The sequence below is a fragment of the Triturus cristatus genome, chromosome 9 (genome assembly GCF_964204655.1).
Source record: "Triturus cristatus chromosome 9, aTriCri1.1, whole genome shotgun sequence".
Taxonomy (NCBI): domain Eukaryota; kingdom Metazoa; phylum Chordata; class Amphibia; order Caudata; family Salamandridae; genus Triturus; species Triturus cristatus.
In genome coordinates, this window is record NC_140592.1 from 583,315,842 (window position 1) to 583,340,550 (window position 24,709).

General features: G+C 42.0%; 1 protein-coding gene across 4 annotated transcripts in view; it reads right to left on the reverse strand.

Moving 5' to 3' along the window:
• Positions 1 to 24,709, reverse strand: part of LOC146798351 (cytochrome P450 2C8-like) — a 489,861-nt gene that overhangs the window by 242,613 nt on the left and 222,539 nt on the right. For 3 of the 4 annotated variants that reach the window (XM_085625620.1, XM_085625622.1, XM_085625623.1), the window contains exon 3: positions 10,357 to 10,506. The exons of the other annotated variant lie outside the window; for it this stretch is intronic. In XM_085625620.1, the coding sequence (XP_085481746.1) occupies positions 10,357 to 10,506 (150 nt within the window). The remainder of the gene's footprint in view (positions 1 to 10,356; positions 10,507 to 24,709) is intronic. 4 annotated transcript variants of the gene reach the window in all.

The window sequence follows — 24,709 nt, forward strand, 5'->3', positions numbered from 1 at the left end:
TGAGTTACACCACAGAGACACCTGCCCACCAAGAGGCAAGTCCTGCTCTCAATGCTTAAGCCAACAAAGGCCAGGCTCTACTCATATAGCAGCAAGTGCCTACTACCATTGGCGGGAGTTATGAAACTGGTTGTGGTGAGAAGTGACAGGAGAGTACTCACCCACTTCCATGTCACCAAAGAAAGAACAGGTACACTCTTTGGCTGCCACAATGTAGAGGATTTGGGGCTTGTGTGTTTGCTCCACAGCTTCATGACGACCACGTGGAGATATCCTGGAAGACTTTCCAGAGCTCTTACAGGGCCTTGGATGCTTGAAGGGCATGGAGGTCAAGCCCCACATTGACCAAACAATCTGTGAAGTGGCCTTGGGTTACCAACGAGTTCCCTTTCACCTGTAGCCCCTGGTGGAGGAAGAACTGCAGAAACTAGAGCAACTGGATGTGATAGAAAAGATCTCAGAACCTACCCAGTGGGTGACACTGCTAGTAGTCACACGCAAACCATGACAGCCTGGAGCCTTGCATGGACATTCCCCTCCCAAACATGGCCATCAGATTGGAGCGCCATCTCACACCCACCATGGATGACATAGTCACTTTAACGGTGCATAGTGGTATTCAAAGCCAGAACTCAATGCAGGGTACCACCAGCTTGAACTAGACTCCTATTGCAAATACATACCTATGTTCCCCAATATCCTTGGGCTGCAGAGGTATAAGCACTTCTACTTTTGCATTTCGTAAGCTGTCTAGAGTTATACTCCAGAGTTAGGCTCATGTAGCAAAGCAGCTTATTTCTTACATTGACCTAGAAAATAAAATTTCAGCGGAGAACTTTTGCACGACAATCTTAGATTAGTTTCTCTGAAACTACTTTGTTTACACATTCAGCTTTGCACTACATTATCACGACTCCTTGAACATCATGTACTAGGCCTCTGTACGCACTAAGTAGAAAAGTCATCCTATCTTCATCCACGAGGCGACAACGCTATCTACATATCCATAACATCACTAATCTAATTTGCAGATTGCGAGGTCAACTTTTATTATCGATAATGAGCATCTCGAGAGATTGGTAGAAGAGGTACTTCTGCTGACACAGAGGGTCCGTGCATGCTGAGAATTAACCACACACCGGTCTGACATTCTGTGACGGGTGTCCAACTTGAGACCAAGACGTGGTTCTTCACTCTATCCCATCAGGTAATGGGGTTGGATCGTCCCTTGGGGGATTCAAGGCTCTACACCTACATAAACTCTAGGTACACTTAGAGTAAGGTTCGCATAGTAGGGGTACACTAGATTACTGCCTTGTTTATGTCAGCATATATACAACTGTTCAGCACCATGGTAGAACTATACCTACTACTTACACTTTTGGTGCTTGCAACCCAGTTTATCTGCTTCTGTCAACTAATCATTGCAGCTCACGTATTTTATGCAAGAATGACATTGGTTCAATTAATATTATTGAAAACGTCCCACTATGTATTCTCTTTATATTTCTCTGAGAATAAGTATGCACGAGTGACTGAGCAAAAGGTACTGTACTGTTTCCACGATCCTGGAGAAATCCAGGTTGTCATGTTCAGTGGTTGCCAGAAACCATTCGCTCCCTGGTAGGTTAGGGGGGCTTACTGTGGCACTGTGAGCTAGCTGGTCTATAGGCCAACATATCCTGCGGGGATGTCGGGAATCAGTCTTGACACCAAGCCCTTAATTTATGTTGTTCGAACAATGTGCAGGTCCTATGGATTGGTAGGAACTACACAACACTAGCTCTTTCAACATATGATCAGGGAGGTCCTGACAGGTCTACTGGGCATCATGAGCATAAGTGATGACATCCTGATATTTTCCCGGACTCTGGGTGGCCTCCAAAAATGCCTTCGGGCAACATTGGTGCACCGAGCAGAACATGGCCTCAACACTGCACCCAGATAAATCCTCCTTCTTTGTGCATACCACTGAATTCTTTGGTTACATATTCTCCAAAGAGGGTCTGAAGATCGATCCGAAGAAGGCAGAAGCCATCAGGAATGTCCCAATGCCACGAGCACAGAAGAGATATAGAGATTCTTAGACATGGCCACCTCCTGTGGCTGGTTAATACGAAACCTGGCCACCCTGTCACAACCTCTGTGAGCTATCACCAAGGAAAATGCTAAGTGGGAGTGGACCCACATGACAAGCCTGTCCTTATACCGCTGTGGCACGTCAGGCAAGAGCTAAGCTACACCACTGATGGGCAGCTATTGAGAGGGCAATGCACTGTTATTCCCAGCACCCTGTAGGAGAAAACAGTAAACCTTGCCCATCGGGATCACCAGGGCAAAGCCGAGACCAAAGCTCAGCTGAGAAGAAAGGTCTGGCTCCCGGGGATGGACGAGAAGGTGGATGTGATTGGCAGAAAGTGTGTCCCCTGTCTGATCATTAGAGGAGGAACAGTGCTGGCTCCAATTGCAACAGAGGGATACCAACCCCAACCATGGATATATTTTAGTATGGACTTTGGCTGCTTCCTGGATGAGAGGTCCACCATCATGATAATAGATGACCACTCCAAGTATCCGCAGGTGGAGGCATTGCAATCCCCAGTGTTTAGGGTGGTGAAGCCAGTAATGAACAAATTGTTTGGCCTCTTTGGACTTCCCGAAGAAGTCAAAACAGACAACCGTCCCCCTTTCCAAGACCCCTGAGTTCGGAGATTACTTGAGCAACCTTTGTGTATGGCACAGAAAGATCACGCTACAGTGGCCCTAGCAATTGGGGAGGCAGAGAGATTTATGAGAACCTTAAACAAAACACTGAGAAAACAGAACTGACCAAGGGGAGGATCTGAAAGAGTGCCTGCACAAGTTTCTCATAGCATACCAGCAGACACCCCTCCTCACTGAGTGTGCTCCGGTGGATCTCCTACTGAAATACCGCCAAAGGCAGGTGGCAATCAGCCATACTAGATGCGGCAGCAGCCCAAGAAAAACAGCAAATCTTCAATAAGAAAGCGAGCTAGATGAGGTGGGCAGCTAGCACAACCCTGCAAGTGATAGACTTAGTCTATGTCAAAGATCGACACAGAGGACACAAATTCCGAACAATTTATTAGAGGGATCCCTGGCGAGTTGTTGAGCTTCAAAGGATAATGTTCACAGCAAGTCAAAGGGGGTAACCTAGTTCAAGGTGACACAAAGGACTGAAGGGGTGAATCCATCCTGTCCTACATCAAAGTAGCACAAGACTATCTGCAAAGAGATGGTGACTTCTCCAGAGTGAATCCAGCAGAAGATCCGGGGCCCTCCAAAGGCCTGGCTCAAGGACCATGCATCCCTACAACCTGTAACCCAGTTAGGAGCCCAGCAGGGTCGTCAGAGACTTTGTGTGGATGACTGAGAGGCCCAGCAAATACTTCAAGCAGGGGGCTGTGCTTGTAAAATGACTTGGTGTGGGATGTAGAGTGCCACCCAGCATGTACATGGTGTGAGACCATGCAGCACACAACCTGGAAGATGGGCTCAGCCGACAGACATAAATAAACAGGGTGTGGACCACTCATTGACACACATAGTTTTTTATAACACCTCTATTTTTGGTATTCTGTTGTCTATAAACATAACAATAATAGTGTATCACTTTTCCTTTCTTTGACAGTGCGAAGCATGAGATACAGCAGGAGAAAATGGCATTACAATAAATGGATTGCCGAAATACATCAGATGTATAAAATATTAGTTGCTTACAGCGCAATCGATCTGTATCTTATATTGGTAGTGGAAGGGTGTTCTGACCTCGCCTGTAAAGGAAGCAATGTCCAATCAGCCCTTCCCCGTCTGTGCTAAATCCAATTTAATGCTCATTAAGCCCAGTAGACAGGTCTCAGGGGCTTCATTTTAATTGCACCTCCCTGCTTCTGCCCTTCTGGTCAGGCATAGTTGTATCCCGGAGCTTGGTGGAGGAGGATTAGAAATGGCTAAATCTGAACTAAAATCTCAACATAAAGAAAAAAGAAAATATAATCTAACTGTCTCGGAGGTTGTGCCGGTCACACAGCATTTGGGAGCCAACCGCTCCATCTGGGGAAGCGGATACTCGCTCTGCTTATGTCCGCCAGGGCGGTCGGGTAGAGGAGAAGTGTCGCTTATAAATTCCAGGGATAAGAGAGGGGAGCGGGCAGTGAGAGGACCATTTATCAGAACGTGGGGGGCCAGGGTGAGTGGAGTGGGGATTCGCAATGAGCTCTCTGACCTCAACAGATCGTCAGTCTCTTCATACACTCTTTCCGTCATCTGACTCCCTGAAGGACTCAGCCTTCTCTGTCTCATTCAACCCGGTTTGACTAAAAGGGCTCCCATATGTCTCCTTCTGGGTGCTCCCACATTTCCAACACCTTCATCCACATTGCAGCAATCGGACGCCTCCTGATCCCCTGGGCATCCTCCTGTATCAGTACCCTCTCTTCAGCTCTTGCTCATATCATAGCATCTTTCATCCACGTGTCTATTATTGGGACCACCTGTTATTTCCAGGCCGTCACTACTCTCCTTCTGGCCAGTACCAGGGCCAAGTCCATGAATTTTGCACCCTACTTTCTGATTCTTGGGTCTATGAAACATTCCCAAGAGGCACACCTCCACCGTGCATGAGAGAGTGTGGCCCAGTGTGCTAAGCGTGTGGACAATCAAGTCCCAGTATGGTTCTAGGTGGGGGCAACCCCAAGTCATATGACAGCAGTCTGCGTCCAGAAAAGAACATCTGTGGCAGCCCCTCTGCTCGCCACCATAAATGATCTGGAGCCTGTGGGTCGTTAAGTAGGTCATATGTACATAATTGAATTGGGTATATTTCAGCCTCATATTTCTAGAGCCCTTCTTAGAGCTTGCCAGAAAACCATTCGACTCATGGTTTGTAAAGTCCCACCCCTGCAATTCTTCCCATCTGCGCCTAAGCGTCAACAGGGATGTATGAATCGTTTCAGACAATGAGCCATAAAGTCACTTCACCAAGTGCCTCGCCACACCCAGGGACAGCAATTGTTGTAGAACTGTGTATGTCTGCAATTCATCGCTCCCTCCGACCAACAGATCTCAGAATGTCCGTGTTCGAGCCCCATACGTCAAAAACTGACTGTGTGGTAGGTCATACTGGGTTACTAAGTCGTCCAATGGGAGTAAAACTCCCATCTAGTAGCAGTCTCCAACGTCTCTTGACCGGCGTCCATCCGGGTTGACAGCTGTCCCGCTGATGGGTCCCCATGGGGAAGACCAACCAAAGGCAGGATTGGAGCATATAGCGGAGTCCCCACCATTCTGAGGACAGAGCATCTCTAAAATTTCAGGGCCACCACCAGCAACACTTGGGGAAGGGCAGCGCTGGGCAAAGCAATTTAGCCACTGGGTGATCCATTGAAGCTGGATGGCCAAGAAATACAGCTCAAAGTTTGGGGCGCCTAAGCCTCCCTCATTTACTGGTTGTCCTAACACTTCCAGTGATACTTTGTAGTGACCCCCATCCCAAGTAAAGAGGCTATGGTCCAGAGGAGTGACAAACACAATGTCGACTTGGGCCAACCATTCAATGAGAAGCAAGCAAATGAGAGTGACAATAAAGCCAATTAATGGTAGGCAATGCAAGGGGTTTAAATCAACTGTAATTTCTTGGTAAGCCAACAATAGGTTTTTTACAACTAGACAGCTCGACCTAACCAGCCTCCAATAACTTTAACCTAACTAACTCCCGCGCCTAAGAAAAATGCCAAATAATTTATAAGGCCAATACGGCTCTTATGGTAAGCTTCGTAACTTCGCACTATCCTAGTTTGCATACAGATATATGCAACTGCGCAAAAACTAAGTATTTTTAAGCTTTTATAATACCTGAGGTGTCTTTCCAAACTTTGTGTTCATAATCCTTATTAAATTAACAAGGGAATTTTTTTCAAGCAAAAGGTGGAATATCTCCCACATATTACACTCAGTGAGTCTCTCTATTTAACACTGGCATTTGTAGATACTAAATTAAGCGTGGCTTATTCTCAGGATCATGACCTGGGAATGTGTGACTATTTGTGGGTGGTTCAGCCACTAAGGGCGTGATTGAGAATTTGGCAGACGTGTTACCCCATTACAGACATGATAATAATAATAATAATAATAATAATAATAATAATAATAATAATAATAATAATAATAATAATAAACTTTATTGCTTAGTTAAAAAAAAACCTTTGCAATCCACTACATTATGAGATGACATAAGCCCAAGTAGATAAGCAGCACATTTTGTGAAAAGGAAAGATTTGATTGAGTAAGTTAAAAAGTTACGTTATTACCATAGGGCTGTACAGGTTCTAAAAGTAGCATTCAATTCAATCAATAAGGTGCATTGAGTGACATAAAAAGTACAGCCTATCAGGTTTGGAGTCCATTCTCCATTCAATATTACTAAAACAATTTCAAATTTCTATAAAATTGATTTTGCAGAGTCTTGGTATGGGCTGATTGCAGGTTCATTTGACCTCACCACTCAGGGGCAGCATCCCAACTAGGTCCATGATCATGATTACAATTATTTTATTTTTTTGTCCCTTCCGTTATTCTTTTGCCGGCCTGATCCATGAACCTTACTAAGGCATAATTTAGCCCCGGATTGTGTGAGTTAAAACTTGCTAAAACTGCGGCTCTGCAGGATCTAATTTCCAATTTGTTCCAAGTTTTCCTTAGAAGGGACCTTCTTTCCTGCATCAGGCTTGTACATAGACAGAGAATATGGATTATGTCTTCTCTGTGTTTTCCGCAAAGGCGGCATTGCTGCTGAGTTTGGTCTCTTTTCCACTTCGGCAGGTGACAAAGCAAGTTGGACACTCCCAGTATTAATTTTAAAAAACAGAGTTTAGTATGTGCAGAGAATGGTAAAGTTAGGTACCCCTGGGGAGTCAAATTGGAGTACGTGTTGAGAGTTAGCCAACCGTGTGACTTTTTTGCGAGGCATGCTTTGTCCTCTACTACAGAGAGTTTTTTCATACTTATTTTTGCCAGTCTTTTAAATTCGCCTTGGCTAATTTGCAAATCCCATGCTTCTGTTAAGTTCAAAGTTGCCAGGCCTTTGGCCCAGTATGCGTGCCCCCGAATGCCATTGGTTTGTAGATATATTCGACCAAAGATATTGTGCCAGGCTTCTGACTTTTGATGACCTTAGTTTGTGACAATTTATTAAAAAACTCATTAGTCTCGCCAGAGATTGATTGCTGATGCCCAGTTCAAGCCTGATCTGTGCTGATGAGGTGTTTTTTGGAAGCTTAAACACTGTTCTAAAGATTTTTGCAATAATTGTATTTAAATTGCCAAATTTTGTGTTCATAATTTGAGTCTAATTCAGCAGCCTCAACGTTACCTAGACTAATATATCAGTTTTAGAATGGTAGCCTCTCAAGATTATATCATTTTGAAGGAGCAGGACATTTCAGAAGACACTAAAACTCTGAAATTAATCCTTATTAAATTAACAAGGGAATTTTTTTCAAGCAAAAGGTGGAATATCTCCCACATATTACACTCAGTGGGTCTCTCTATTTAACACTGGCATTTGTAGATACTAAATTAAGCGTGGCTTATTCTCAGGATCATGACCTGGGAATGTGTGACTATTTGTGGGTGGCTCAGCCACTAAGGGCTTGATTGAGAATTTGGCAGACGTGTTACCCCATTACAGACATGACAGATAGCCCATCCACCATGTTACAAGTGCCGTTGGATATAATAGGATTGTAATACGGCGGACGTGATATCTGTGTCATTTGTGACAAAGTACCCCATCCACCAAACTCCAAATCAGGCCCTAAAACTGAACTCGATGGGTAGCTTTTGTAAAAGGTGTAGTGTTCATTTGAAATTAAATTATTTGATTGTATCTAAAAGGCCTCTGTATACGCAAGGGCTGGTCATTGTGGCTGCGAACGATATGCATCGAGGACAGTGATGATATAGATGTTGCATTGGTGTCCAGTACATTAACCCAGCAGAAAGCAGATATATCCAGTTATGGATTGAGTCTGGCATACCCTGTATTGTTTCTGGGCCTTAGAATATTTCAAGACTTTTACTGTGTGTACCAGCTTCACAAGGCCATAGGTCAATCTGAAAAGTGGTGGCAGTACAAGAAATATGTCGGCACATTTGGCTTGACTTTGGACGAAAGTTCCAAGAAATGAGTTTCAGATGCAAATAGTTTCTAGAGGCAAGAATAGAAGGGATGCCTGTGTGCACCATTCACCTGCGCTTGAAGAATTTCACAATTTATCTGATGTGGTGAGAATATTGTTGTGTAGATCGAGACGTTGGATGCGGTATGTGCCATTAGGTGGGCTGTTTGAGTTTTTGATGTTGTGATTGGACGAACATGATCTTGATCGAGAGAATGTCTATGCTGTGGAACTGGAACATTTCTTCACAACCTTATTTCAGTGTTGCAGAGAAATTATCCTTGTCAGTCAAACTTGGGTTAAGGGGGAGAGATGTATTGTCACCTTAGGGGTGAGGCAGAATCTCATATAATGTGGGCACACTGATTACTAGGTAGGACCATAACTAACTATGGGCTCAGGCCCCTCTGTCAGTTTCCTGGCTTGTGTAATTTTTACTTGTGAAGATAAAAGCTATTAGAAGAGGGCTTATGTGTGCTCTTCATAGCTGCTCAGTCCAACTATTAATAGATTGATGACAATAAATGGCTTACACTTTTGATCGTACATTTACCTTTCTATGTACAAGTCATCAATTTTCTGTGGCGTTGCTGAACTACTTTACATTGGCTGAGGAGGTTTGGTTCATAAGTTACCAACCATGCCAGGATTATTCAAATGTTTTAAGAAAGTTGTTTCATATGTAGGTTAACCAGTAGACACTGTGAACAAGACAATGAAAATGATGTCTACAGATACAGACATTTTTGTTACAAAGTGATGTCAAGCATAGATAAGTGAGAGTTATTTTACAATTCACAAACCAAAAGATGGTAACATGATTGAACAGGATGCAAACCGAGTGTTTCGCATAAAATGAAGTGGGTAGTCTAGATTAAGGGAAGATGTAGTTCATAATGTGGGTTTACTGTACCATTTCCCTTATAAGTACAGGCCCCTTTTGAGTGGCTGCGAGGATAATGGTTTCCCAAAAGAAACAAGTTTGGGTGAAATTGAACGAAAGAGAGAGTAAAATGGTTTGGCTATTAGTAACTGTAGGTTGCAGAAAGAGTAAGAGACAAGCAACAACAACACGAATTCTTACTACAGTTGTAACCAGATGGTAAATGATGTGGAGGTGCTGTCAGGGGACAGAATTTGCATTACAGTGATTAACTTGAAAATAAGATGTATCCAAATGTTCCTCAACCATGTACTGTGTATGGAAACAATGATTCAGTCACCAGAACAGCAATTGTAAGGAGAGAATTCTGAGTAGGTCTGCAAAGCAAGGAAGGGAGAAGATTAGTCATGGTTCTCAAAGTGGTGTCTGGTTAGGCTTTGAGCTGTGTAGTGACCAGGTTTTAAACTCAGCTGGTGCCAGTAGGTAGGTAGAGAACGAGATCATTTATTTGGATAGGATAATAGGTCCTCAGGTTCCACAGCATGAGTTGAAGGAGGAGGAATACATTTATCCGTGCCAAGCTAATTCCGCAGTTTCTAAAACACTTGTGAATTTGGATTACCTCACTCGTTTGGATGTTTTGACTTTGACTAATTACTTTAGCAGTGTAAATTAGTGGTTGCCAGAGGCTTTACAAGTGTACGTCAGACAAGAAGTTTTGTTTTCTCTGTTGAAACCAGTCTGTTTGTGGGTGCTAGAATGGGGGTGGAATCTTTGAGTAGTGTGGTTTCTGGGATGTAATGGTGATTGGGGTGGGTGATACTGTAGAATCATTCCAACACTGAACTAAGCTGAGTGGACCTGCTGCACTTTTACACCAAGTAGACATGGACTGTCACTATGTTGAGTTGACCTTAAAACGCTCATCTTACACCTTTAAGTAGCGCCACCAAATAACCAAGTTCTAAGGCCATGACCAAGAGAATTAGTTTTTCATTCGTTCTTAGGCGAATCCCCCTAAAGAGGCAACTTATAAATGGATAAGGGAAGACCAAATTCTTTGTTCATAATTATTAGTGGACTGTCAAGATAGACCTATGATATTTTTTGGGTATGTAGACAGTCTTTCGGTAGAAAAGCTCAGATGAACAAAGTATTTGTATAGTGTGGTCTGGCAACATGATACTCCGTGGAGGCAAAGTAAAAGGCCAGTTCAATCCATAGACACGAAATATGATTTGCAGACAACAGTTATGTTTAAATAATAAAACTAACCTTTTGTTTTTCTCAGCTCCTCAAGTAGGCATTCAATCTCTTCCTGTATCCGCTCTTCAATGCTCCTCTTCCCCATCCCGAAATTCCTCAGTGCCATGAGCGAAAATCGCCGGACCTGCTTCCAAGGATCCCCAACACTGGAAAAAATTCCTGCACTCCACAGTGCAAGAGTAGGCATGTCATAGTTAGTAATGTCTGGAAACACAGAGTATCTCACCAAGGTGTCTTACTACTTGTCAAGATGGCTAACATCATCCTGAAGTCTGGAATTAATCGTTGCTACTATAAGAATTGCAATCTAACCTCGGCGGGTACATCCACTCTTGTGTTTTAACCTTGAACAGCCTATATCCGTCTACAGTGGATGCTGAAGGTTCCAAGGGACCAATTTATGGCCTGTCTACACAGATGTTGTAGTTATATGACCCGATGTAATGTGCACTTGAAGAACTGAAAAAGCCATTTTGCATAAAAAGTGAAAGTTATGCACCTGTTGTCAATGAGCAAGATGACCTGGTATGTCTATCCACACTGCACCTGAACGACGACACAATGTTCTAAATACATTCTCTACGAGACTTGGTTTTATATGAAGTTTGGCCTCATTAGCCGCAATCGCTTTTAATATTTAACAAAATAAACAATGTTTTAGGCTACACAGCAGTAGTAGAATATACAATGTTTGTAAATTATTATCATTGAGAGGAATGTGGTCCAATAACACCATAAACTGGGACTAATTATAGGAAGGACACTTGAAGACTGATGAGATTGTCAGATGAAATTTAATTTGAGTTAAAGTTCCGCGCCCTAAGCTGGTATTGGCTAATCAAATATGTTTGCCAGTCATCACTCTTCTACTCTTGGACCAATGGCCTAAAGCCTCAGCCCCAGTCAACACTGGCAACTGTGACCATCCAGCTATCAGCTGGTGCCACCGAATGACTAGTTGGTACTGTGTGGCTTTGCTAGTCGTGATCAACCACCACTGCCTGAAGTTCCTCTAGCGGTTTAAGGATGTGTTTCATGCCTGACCCAAAACAACCACCTGCAGATGCAATGCACAGGGAGGCATTCATGTTCCACTTCACACACTGGGAGAGATGTGAACATGTGTTACTTTGTGTCATTTATGTATGTGCTATTTGTAGAGCTTGAACCTAGCCAAAAAGACAGCAGGGTGCTGGACAGGGTCAAAAGCAAGCATACCGTATGAAATGGAGCAGCATTGGAGCAATCCTTATAGATACGGGCACGTTATTCCAGATCTTGAGTGCATAGATGGAAACTGCGTGCTGCCTTATTTCTTTCTTTTTTACACCTATTTGTCTGATAGTGGGCTTGCTGAGAGCCACCAGAGATAGTGAGCTTGTCTGCAAGATACGTGGGTTGCTGATCAGGGTGTCTTTGTTAACGATGGCTTTGTAAAGTGGCTTTGCGTGGCGTCAAAAATATGACTTAAGGCCTGCTTCACTCTAGCACCTGGTTGCATGGTGCAAGAACAACACAGCTCGAGTCATAAATATGGTCCTTAGTGCCAGCTTTGAGTAAGTGAGTGCCTTGTAGTAGTGCTATTTCTACCTCTTTTGGTCCTGTAGCCTCCCCTGTGTCTGCATTCTCCCTACCTGCATACTTCTCTGCTCTATACCAGTCCAGTCCAAAAAAGCTTTATTCGACAGTTTTGTCATAAAAGCCAGTCACACATAAGACAACAGTGAATTTTCACACATTAAAAAAGATTAAAATGCACTAATTCATAATGTTAAATCTTAAAATTGCATACAAAACACATGATCCAATTAAGAGCATTACAAAAGTTTTCAGAAGGAGCGTGACACAACAGTTAATTAAGAGCCTTAATAAATAAATAGCTAAAACATCTTAACTTCAAACAATGCCATAGAGATACTTCGGTAACACTCAAATAAATAAAACCTGGCAGATTTTCATGTAACATCTACAGTACGTGATCTAATTATCCACATCCAGCTAAGGAACTTGGCTACTGCTATTGTGATACATGGCGATGTGTCGGTACACAATATTCTTAAAGCAATACTACAAGTTCTGGTGTCCAGGTTTCTACAGATTGAAGTCAGACACGCCTTCCTGGGACCTGTGTAGGCAGGGCAGACAAACAAAACGTGGGCATAGGACTCATCCACTAAGTTGCAGAAGGGACACTTGCTGTTTCCTGACTTAGCCCACTTAGCTGTGTATGCTCTTACTGGTAGGGTTCCCACTCTGAATTGGAAGTACAACTGCTCTATACCAGTCTTCCTCTTTTTAGTCACTTGACGCCATAAAAAACATTGCAGCCATCTGTAATTGAAAAATTTACTTTTGGTGCTTAGACACTAGTTTTAAATGCACAATGATTCACAACTTTAGGGCCATATTTATGACCCCATTTGCATAGCTCTTGCATCACACAACATGGTGCAAGAGTGACACAAACCGTAAGTCATGTTTTTGAAGCCACGCAAAGCCACTTTGAGTGGCTCCAAAAATATGGAGTAATGCAATGCAGCACAAATCGTAAAAGATACAGCTCACCTGTAGAGGCGTAACGAGGAGAAATAACTTTATTTCATCTCATTTTTCCTCTTCCTATGTGTGCTGCATTTTTCAACACACATAGAAAGAGGAAACTGTTTTTGTGCAGGAAGGTGTTGGTTCCTGCATAAAAATAATCCTGCTGACAACACAGGAACTCTTACACCATGGTGCAAGGGTGCCTGCGTAGGTTCTAGGCTGCCAAAATGGTGCCAGCGCAAGGGAAAAGGACAGGAATGCGCCGTATTGGATAAATGCAGCACATTCCAGCCCTTCCCCTGTGACTCAGCATCAAAGTTCCTTGCTAGGCTGCCCTGCGCCACAAAACTCATAAATATGGCCCTAAGAGACTTTGGAATAGACGTACGAACAATAGTAATAGCGTTTTTTTGCGAATTGCTATTTGGTAATCACTATTACTAATGTGCAGTGGGGTTATTTGGGCCCCATTCCCTAAATAGGGATCTAATAGCGATTATGTAGGTCGCAATTTTTGACTCACTAGGATTCCTTGCCATTACTTGGAAGGATGGCCTGCTGGAGTAGGCAAACCACCATGTCTATGACTGCTTTTAAATAAAGCAATCATTGTTTTTTTAAATGCAGCCCGTTTTCCTTAAAGGAAAACAGGATGAGTTTCAAAATCAAAAATGAAAAGTTTTTTAAGAGTAAGCAATGTTCTGTGGGACCACTGCCTGCTCTTAAAAAAATATTTATTCAACAATTCTCAAAGGATGAGAGATCTCAAGGGTACATAGGAATGGGTTACCACCAACTTTGAGTTGCTGCTAAAGTTCAAATGTTTTGCGACCACCTTTCAGTCTCAAAACATTTGTACATACCAATGTGAATCGGCATTTAGAAGGGATGCCCCAAACACAACACTTACAAATACCCATTGGCAAACCCAAATTGCGTTTCGGTAACACATTTGGGGCTTTGTACATCAGTAAAAGCATTTTTGCATCCGCAAATGTCTCGTTGTTTGTAAATGCAAAAAAGTTTCATACATCTATCCCTTAGGTCCTACTGCTACCCTCTACAATTCCATACATCTTACACAAGCAAAATGAGAGGAGTGGCTGTACTCATATAGAGAGAAAAGACCCTTCACATTGAGGATACTTTTCACAATCCGGAACGTTACTTGGTAAGGCATTAGTGGCAAATAAGACTTACTTCCACTGACCATAATTTCTCCCTAGAAAGACAAAGAGAGTTTCTATTTCACCTTCTTTCCCTAAATCTCTCATTTTACAATGGGAGACATCATAATGGGAGAGGGGAGTCTACTGCACATTTATTGACTCTTCTGCTGACCAGACCCACCCATGTGATGGCGATACTCATCCACTGCCCTCGTTGGTCCAGGGGAGACTTGAATCTGGTAGACACTGGACACTAGCATCACCTAACCGAAAAGGACATCAGGTTCTACTCAAATGTGCATAAGGCCTATTCCAGACCTGATTACTTTCTGATGTCCAGGAACTTGCTCCCTAAGCTAGTAGATTCGTCCATAGGCATCAAATCATATCAGGCCATGCCCCTGTCTGGCTTCCGATGATACTCATTACACTGCAGAAACCATTTCCACAGCCCTGACTAATAAACAAAATGACCCTCAGGGAGCCAATCATTAGGGACCACATTAAAGAAACTATTGAACATTACTTCACAGTAAATGATAATGGCTAAGTTAATCCTTCCACCCAGTGAGACACGACCAAAGCCATGTTTGGGGGCAAACTAATCTCTCACATGGCAACATTTGAACACCTAGCGAAACAAAAAAGAGCAGATCTAAAATTCCAGCTCTCCCAACCTAAGACAAGACACAAGCAAGGGAGTCCACTGGACCTTGAGGGACCTCTGCAGACTCACAAGGGAGCAAGAACAGCTGCAAATGAAAAATGCAGCAAAAAAACTCCTATATGTTGATCAAAACTACTAGAAAAGAGGGGACAAGGCAGATAGGCAATTTGCCTACAGGATTTGCCAGACCTCGACACGAAATCCTATAAAAACATTTGGAGACTAGGGTGACCAAAAGGTTACGAAAATGCCTGAGATTCTTTCCTTTTTTCAACGCTATTACTCAGTCCTATTCTAGTGCCAGGCCTCAGACAAGGTATCCCAAGATGACTATCTCAGGAGCTATAAAACCAAAATCTAAAGAGTGACCTACACCTTCTAAAAGAAGACATAGCAGTTGAAAAGGTGCGGGAGGCAATAAACAACCTGCCCACATGAAAGTCCTGAGGCCCGCTAGCTTCTCCGCTCTCTTTTATAGAGCTACGCTCCACTTCTTGCTAAACTCCTTGCAAAAGTAATCAACTAGTTTTTGACTTCGGGGACAGTCACAGATAACATGCTGGAATCCCATTACACACTATTCCTCAAACAAGAAAAAAACTTGCTTCTTTGCACATCTTACCGGCCGACTGCTTTACTTAATTGCAATATGAAAATATTTGCATCCATATTAGTCCAAAGATTCCACCAAATAAGGTCCCATCTCATTTCCACCCAATAATCAGTCTTTGTCAAGAATGGGCAAGCTAACAATATCTACCTTAATGGAAGTAGCTGAGAAGCAACCAGCCAAATGGTCCTTCTCTTGTTAGCCACAGAGAAGGCCTTTGACAGGGTGGACTGGCCCTACTTATTGAAGCTACTCGACAAGAGCTATCTTAGCCCCAAAATAGAAACATTCATTCAAGCAAATTATCAAAACCCATGAACCAAAATTAAGATCATTGGAGAATTTACAGCAGACAAACCTATATCCAGGGGAACCTAGATGGAGCTGCCCCCCTCTCACCCTCCCATTTTTGCATTATCAATGGAAACCCTGGTGTCCAATATTCTAAACAACCCCAACATCCATGGACTGAGGGTGGGAAATACATAAAATAAACTAGTCTTGTTTGTGGACAATGTCCTTTATAATCGAACTGGAACACTTGATTCCTGCACTCTAGGCAGAGATGGATCGCTTAGCATTGGTCTCATGGTTTAAATTAATTATTCAAAATCACAAGGAATAGGCGTGGCAGACCTAGATGAACTGATGTGAGAGCCACTGCAACTGGGTGGCTTCTCTTAGACTGGGACAACAATTACATGCTTGGGAGTTTCCCTACTACTCACATACAGGCACTATATCACTGCAACATTCTCCCCCTAATCCAAGCCCTGTTTAAAGACCTCTGTCAGTGGGGCAAATTTAAAATTTCATGGATGGGAAAACAGAACAGCTTGAAAATGAATGCCATGCCCTCCATGCTCTATACATTATAGGCACTTCCACTCATGATTCCCAGAGTAACACTGATACACATCCGGCAAAAAAAATGTAGGTTTTGTACAGCAGGGCAAATCCCCAAGAGTGGCCCGTGCAACCCATTCCTGCACAATAGACGAAGGGGGCCTATGATTCCCTTATAGTACAACTTACACCTGGGCAGCACAGATTCACTCACGCCCTTAACTTGAACTATAATCCAGATAATAAACCTTGGGTGCAGGTCGAGCAGACCTTCTCAGCCATCCTACTCAAAGATCTCTTATGGCTACCACACAAGGCCTATTCAGAGTCCCACGTCCCTCTCTTCACACTGCTGAAGCTGCTTGACTACTGGAAACAGGTGCTTCATAGAAAAGAATTTCCCCCCTACCCTTTTCCTATGACCCCACTAGTCAATGACCCTGACTTTCACCCTGGTATACCAGACTCAAGGTTCCAATCTTGGAACCATGGTGACCCATCACGCCTAAAAGACTTTTTCGAAGAAAACGACCTTCAGACTAGAGGGGCTCTGGTCGAAAAATTCAACCTGACGGTTATCGGCTCACACAGGCCCTACATTAGGTTGGTAGGAAAACCCTTCGCGGAAATATCTACAGGGATGAGATGCATCTAAAATCTCTTTTCAGCAATAATTTTAGGTGTAGGGTCATTTCCTGGCTCTATCGCTTCATCCTCGAACTTAGACCTCCTAAGAAACACACCTACAACTCAAAACAGGAGAGGGATTTAGAGATTGAAATCCCTGAGGACACCTTGCCATCTGGAAGAGGGCTGCAGGGTCCTCTATATGCATACATCATAGAGAGAATGCGTATACATTACTGACAAGACATTACCTTGCCCCAAAGGCCTGCATAGGATTTTGGTAGCTCATGCACATGTTGGAAAGGCTGCAGGGAATTAGGTATCCTATTACAAACATGGCAGTCATGCCCTCACATCCAAGCTTTCTGGCTTGAGGTCCTCACTTATATATAGACCATAACTAATATTACTCTTCCCGTTAACTAATAGTAGTACTACTGAGAATCCCCGAAGTACAGGGATTGTACCCTTTGACCACGTCAATAAGAAAGCTGATTTCCCACTGGTGCTCGACTAAGCATAGCCCAGATGTGGTAACTCCCAAAAACACCGACACACGACATGTCATGTGGAAAAGTATGGCCTATATATGCCATGGAGTTGTCAACAGTGAATTATGATCACATACATACATTTTAAAAGATGTGGAATCCATTTGCAACCTACATGAAGAGAGAACAAAGAGAGTGTGGCATCAAAATGATGACGTCCAAGACTTTGCGTAGGTCAGGAATCTGCACATTAATTGATCAGTTGGCAATCACCAGGATGAAACCAGCAATTTGATAAACATTGAATACCGTATCACCTTATTTGCTGAAATTGGTTCAAGAGAACGTACAACATGAAATTTGGTCAAGCCCATTCTCTTCACGATCTAACAAATACAGCGAACAAATGTGTCCCCTCCCCCATGTGCATCCCTCTCCATATATGTTAACTGCCAGAAATAAATTGTTTAAAAAACAGCTAAAGTTGTTAGAGACAGCTGCCATGTTTTATATGGCTTCAGTTGACAGGTGGCCAAAAAGAGGAAGACTGTTGTAGAGCAGAGTAGTATGCTGAGAGGGAGGTTGCAAATGCAGGGAAAGCTACACGGGTGGGAAGCACATGCTGCAGTTGAAGTTGCTGGGATGAGAAAACGAAGGGATATTAAGTGCATGGTGAAGGCAGGGAGTTTCTTTCCCCAAAACAAGATTGATGCGGCATGTCAGTTAGAGAGGTATCCCAACCACCCCCGTCCCCAGCACAAGGCAAAAGAAATAAAGGAAGGAAGGAGCAGAGAGGAAACGTGATGGAGTAGAAAGTGTGAGTGGAGTTTTTCGACTTTTATCCATCAGTTTAAAAAAAAACATTTTATATACAAACATAGAGAACAATAATACGCAAAACTATTCATCTTTTTTAGCCCAAGAGATTTGGCTTCATACTTTTCCTAATCAGGGCTCTTCCATGCTGAATTTCCCATCATTACATCTTATACTTGAAAACAACTTTGTCAAATTTAGAAAAAAACTTTAAATTGAGATATTTAAAAAATTTCAAAAAATCTTATTTTCAGTTTATATTCAAACAGGCACATGCATCAATGTAAAAAACGGTCGCAAACGGGCAGATTCTCAAAATCTGCCCCTTTGCGACCGGTATTTTTGCATTTGGGATGCATCATCCCAAATGCAAAAATCTCAATTTAAGGAACCTCTAAATTGTGATTCCTTAAATTGCGATTGCATTTAAGGAATCCCAAATTGAGATTCCTTAAATGCAATGCATGAAAGTGAAAAAATTAGCGATTTCGCTAATAGGGGGAGCAAATTACCATGAAGTTGAACTTCATGGTAATTTGCAAAAACTTTGAGAAATGCACTTTTGTGCATTTTTCTAAGTTTCATGTTGCGCACACATATGCCCTTAGAGCATGTGTGTGTGCAACATATGTGCACAGATCAATTTCAGGGGTGCAATAGGGTGTCATTTTGACACCCTTGCACCCTTGAAATTGCACGAGCAATTTGCGAGTACCTACTGGTACTCACAAATTGCTCATGCAATCTCCTATTCATTCCTATGGGCCTGGAGGCCCATAGGAATGAGTGGGACGGCATTCCTTAATTGCGATTCGCAATTTGCGACTCGCAATTAAGAATTTGTAGGAATCGCTATTTTTATAGCGATTCCTACTTGCATAGGCTTTTGCAATTCCTTAATTGCGATTCCTTAAAAATCGCAATTAAGGAATCGCAAAAGTCTTTATTGATGCATGTGCCAGTTAGTCTTTTAATTTATTATTGTTTTTTAATTATTATAGTTATTCATTTTATCTTCATAGGAAATCCTTGTTCTTTAACATTTTGTCAGTAAGCTCAATTTTATTTTTAAATTTTGTGTGTGTTTTTGGGCTAATTAACATGTATTTCTGGAAAGTATTCTTTTTAGTGTAATGTATATAGATAAGTGGTATTAGTTAATTCTTACATTTAAAAAAATAGCATTTTCCTTATACTTTAGGTATGTTTAGACTGGAAAAACTAAACCTGAATCCCTCAAAGTCCCGAACTTTCCCTAATGTGGTTAAATTACAGTTATATATATATATATATATTTTTTTTTTTAGACATCTCTTTTATGATATGCTATTTTTCTTTACTATACATCATTTCCCAGTAATTACTATTTTTGTTTGAATATTTAGTCTTTACATTATTTATTTTATTTAAACATTGTTATATTAAAAAATAGTGCCAAGAATTGGTTATATACTTAAAAAAATCAAACTGATAAACATTTTGTAAACATTTTTTTAAACATAGGAAAATGTATTGACATTTTTTCCTGTTGTTTAGTATTTTATAAACATTAATAAATACCTTTATATATTTTTAACATCGGTTTCTTTGACATGGTGGTCTTTTTAAATTTAAAGTTTTCTGTCATTTTTTTACGGTTCTTTGATTTTGTAGTCTCCTTCAACATTTTAGGTGGTTCCCTGGAGCTTGCAGTTTCAGTGGCCATTTGGTAGTCTCCAGTTCAGATCTGAGATACTAAAAAATATCCATACAGTTTGAGTATTTGTGTGTTACGCAGGTTAAATGGTGTAATGCAGTGCGTTTTTAAAGTAGGGTTCTTGCTATTGAGTCTAACTATGGTAGGCCTGGGCTGTTAGTAAAGAGTCTTAGTTTGAATAATAGAATCTCATGCATTTGGTTGGTTTTATTTAAGACTTTTGGTTTGAGTTGACACAGGGATTGTTACATGCTTATTTTTTTCAGCATGTATAGGAATTCATAGAGTTTCGGGTGACTTCTCCCAAGTGTTACTTGGAAGCAATTGACTTCCCCATTCCCTTTTGTGTTGTCATTGAAGTTCTACCACAGAATGTGATACTTGCGTTGGTGTGTGTGACCAGATAGGTAGAGGCAACCAGATTAAAAAACCACAGCATAATGTTTAGTGACTTCTATTACAGAGACGTATAACTAAAGCTATTGGCTTTTTTATTTTGTATGCACAGTCTAGGGCAATTGCATATTCAATGCTTAGGGTGGATTTTTTTAGACTACCGCCATGCTCTGGGTAAAGTAGTAACAGCACCATTGAATTGTAATATGTGGGTGGATTTTAAGTATGGTAAAAAAATTTACCTGTTCAAAAACTATAATGATTTTTTTTGGTGTTATATTTGCTAGTGTGTTGTTTGGTATGTTTTAGCGTTTCATCATAATTAGCAATTTGTTTGTTAGGTAAAAGTGTGCACACGAATGAAATGACGTATTTTCATACTGACCATGTATTGCATTTATTTGCCTGAATGGTGGAGGCCACATCTTAAAAGTGCCATTCTGCATCTATGTTTTACATTAATTAACATTAGTAAATTGTAACTGGTAGCATAAGAAATGTTTGTATGGTAGACATATAGCCATACCCTCTATTATTTAAGAACAGCTTTCCTTTTTCGGATTTGATTTATTTCCTGCTTCAGACATTTTATCTCTGGGTTTTAGAGTACAGAAAATAGATTTATTTTTTAAGTGATGTTATAGTAATTTGAACATTTTTATATTCTAGGTGATCATTTTAACTTACTTACAGGATGTGTTTGTTACTTCATTTTAGTTATAGAACTTTGCATATCTGTTTCGTTATGTTTTTGGCACAGTTTTCATTTTTTTGCAATCTGTGGAGGAGGAAACATTTGTTAGATCTGTCGGGTCATTTTTTAATCAGAAATGACGTTTTAAGTGTGTTTGTCTTATTTTACTTTTTTAATTTGTTAAAGCATTATTTTTGAGGTGAACTTTTTTTGAATTTCAAGTACTTCAGTGTTTATCTTTTTTCTTCTCTTTTTTGGAATTTTCTCTAAGGTAACGGTAAGCTTGTAGCAGGATTTTAATTATCTGTTACATTAAAATACTTTTAAGGATTTATTAATTTCGTTAGTTTTCATTGATTATTAAACTTACTTTCTTTGCAGACTTTTTTATTTTTAACATTTTTTATTTATTCATTTTCAAAAAGAAACATACAATGTACAAACAGAGTTACAATCGCATCTCCCATTTCTCGTATCTGCATAGTTACAGGCATATACTTATACATACAACGTATTCCTTCTACTGCGCAGCAGAAGTGTCCACCTTTTTAGTTATTTTATGTATTTATGTCTGTATCCTACTGGGTATCACTCTGCCTCGTGAGCACATATGACTTAAAGGGCTCACTTATGTCTTTAGGCCTCAAAGCAATCAGGAGTTCCTCTGAATAGCAATTCAACTGCTCTTTACAATACACTATATCAGCTATCCAGCGCGCATATTGTGGTGCCCTTCTACCACCCCAACATTTTGCTACCTTCCACTGAGCCAGCAGCAGCACTGTAGCCACCAGCTTCCGACTCTTCGGTTGCAATTCTGAGATCAGTCCCAACAGGCATATATGTGGCATGCACTCTTCTTTCTCCGTCACCATTTCGGTAACCGCTTGCGTGTCCTGCTCCCAGAAGTCATATATCTTCCCACAATACCACGCTAAGTGCATAAAGTCAGCCTCAGGTGTACCGCACCTTACACACTTGGCTGTCTCGCAGCCCATATTTGTGTAATTTCTGTGTAGTGTAGAATAGCTGTTGTAGATACTTGAAATGTATTAGGCGCAAATTGTAATTTGTTGTCAGCTGCCCCCTTAGCCTGCAGCAAAATTCCCAATCTTTCTGTGTAAGGGGGTTATCCAGCACTATTTTCCATTTCTCCATGCTTTTATCATGTTGCGGGATAATCTCCAGCTGTGTTGCATTATATAACCGAGTGATGAGTTTCGCTCAAGATGTGCTATCCAGCATCACTTGCAATGGCTTTAACACCTGCGGTGCCTGCTGGATGTTATGGGTTTACTGCCATCAGCGCTAACTGCAATCTGTGATATGTATACCTATGTAAAGGAGTAGCCACACTTTTGCTAGTGGCAGCCTTCATCGTGATGAACATGTTATTTGGATATGCATCTCCCCATGTAGTAATCCCCATGTCTGCCAACAGCTGTAGCAATTTGGGCTTGTACGCTACAGAGACCTCAGGATAGAGGGCCAGCGGCAGCGCAGGTGCGTACAATGGGATTTTTATCTGCCCATCTTGCTATTGTCTGCCAAGCCTACTGTGCTACAGCCAGGATTGATTTCCTCTCTAGGGTCTAGTCTGTATGACCTTGGCAATAGGGCCGTGAGTGGCAGAGGATGCAAGCTATCTGCCTCAGCCACGAGGTGGGGGATGAATGGAGGGTGGGAACTAGTAGTGCGCAAAATAACCTTGGGCACACAAGTAGTATAGATACAAGTCAGGAGCTCCAAACCCTTCCCTCGAAACGGCCTTGTGAGCACCTGCCAACTGCAACGGGGTTGCTTCCCTGCCCACACTAATTTAATTAACAATGTGCGCAATGCTGAGAAGAATGCCCTTGTCAATTGCAAAGGAACATTGTTGAATAGATACAAGAATAGAGGTAAAATGACCATCTTTATCACTGCCACCCTGTCAGCCAGAGTCAGCGGGAGCTGTATCCACCTGTCTACCTGCTCCTCTGTTGCCGTCAGGGCCCGCCCATAATTATCTTTTAGTACCACATCTGGATCTCTGTATACCCATACCCCAAAATATTTCCCTGGTTCCTCATTCCGAGTCAGCGGGAACTCCAAGTCACATGGTGTCGTGCAAACCGTTAGGGGGAAGATGGAAGATTTATCCCAGTTTATCCTAAGTCCAGATAGTAGTTCATATTTAACATATTCTTTTATCAGGGGATTTAGCAGACTTTCTAGGCCTCAAACATATAGCACCATATTGTCCGCGTACAGTGATATGGCCATGGCCTCTGCCGAAATTCCAGTGCTGCTACTGAGTGCCTCTGTCTCACTGTACATACCAGCAGCTTCAGCGCTAAGGCAAATAGCATGGGGGACAGAGGACATCCTTGCCTGGTCCCCCTATGTATATGGGATGGCGGGGAATGGTTATTATTTATTCGTATTCTAGCCACTGGATTGGCGTACAATAACTTTATTCACTGCGTGAACACGGGTGGCATCCCCATACGGTGCAGTACATCAAACATAAAGCCCCATTTTATAGAATTAAAGGCTTTTGCTGCATCAAGCAGCACCGCTGCAGCCTTCGTATCTGGGTCTATCTGGTGCATTAAAGTGAATTTGTGTTCTCAAACTGTGCGTGGTTGACCGATGCGGGACTAAGCCTGACAGGTCTGGCAACACCAATGCCGTAATCAATGGTTTCAATCTAGCTGAGATGAGTTTTGACAATATTTCTGTGTCTGTATTTGGGAGCGAAAGTGGTCTATAAGAATCACGTTTTGCATGGTTTTTCCAAGGTTTCAATAAAGTAATTATTAGGGCCTCTCTTAGTGTTAAAGGAATTGTTTTTGCCTCATATGCTTCAGCATACATTTCGTGTAAGTGTAGCGCCAGTAGTTCTGCATACGCTTTGTAAAACTCACTGGGCAGCCCATCACTCTCGGCAGCTTTCCCATTCTGGAGCACAGCTATGGACGCTTGTATCTCTTAGACTGTGAAAGGTTCCACCAGATATTCACGCTGCCCCGGAGAAAGCCAGGCCAGCGCTATTTCATCCATGTAAGCCATAAATTCACTATCCGACGCTGGCTCTACCGGGCTATATAACTTAGAGTAATAGTCTACGAATTGGGAGAGCATTTTAGGCGTGTCATGATGTGTAGCACCGTTAGGGCCCTCCAGTTCCGTTATGTAAGCTTGCGTGTGGGGTTTCTTTTTTTTAGCAGCTAGGCAGTGGCCAGGTCTTCCCCCTTCCCCATATGACCTAGCTACCCATCTCCTTGACTTATGTTTAACCTCTTTTGCTGCCGTTTAGTTGTATTCTGTTACCAATTCCCTAATCTCTGCTAGTGTATGCGTCAGTTGTGTTGCTTCATATTGCCTCTCTAATTGGTTCAGTGATTCTTCAATCCTCTGCATTCTGGCCCGTAAGGCCTTCAATACTCCCGCCTGTAGGCTGATGCATGTGCCACATATTGTGACTTTAAACTCCTCCCATAGCGTACCTGCACTTTTCACAGTTCCCTGATTCTCTTGGAAAAAATGCGTAATAGACAAGCGTACTTCTTCCTTGAACACTGGATCTAAGAGTGACGTGCTCTGTAACTGCCACTGAAATGCCTGGGTGTTGCTAGTTGGAATTATCAATTCTAATACCACTGGGGCGAGGTCCGATAGGGTTTCCGGTAAATTTGCTACATCTCCCACCCATGTGGTGGCCTCTGCCGATATTAACCAATAGTCCAGCCTTGACCAGGTATTGTGTGTTGAGGATGCATGAGTCCCTTCACGGGCTTGGGGGTTTCTTGCCCTCCAAATAT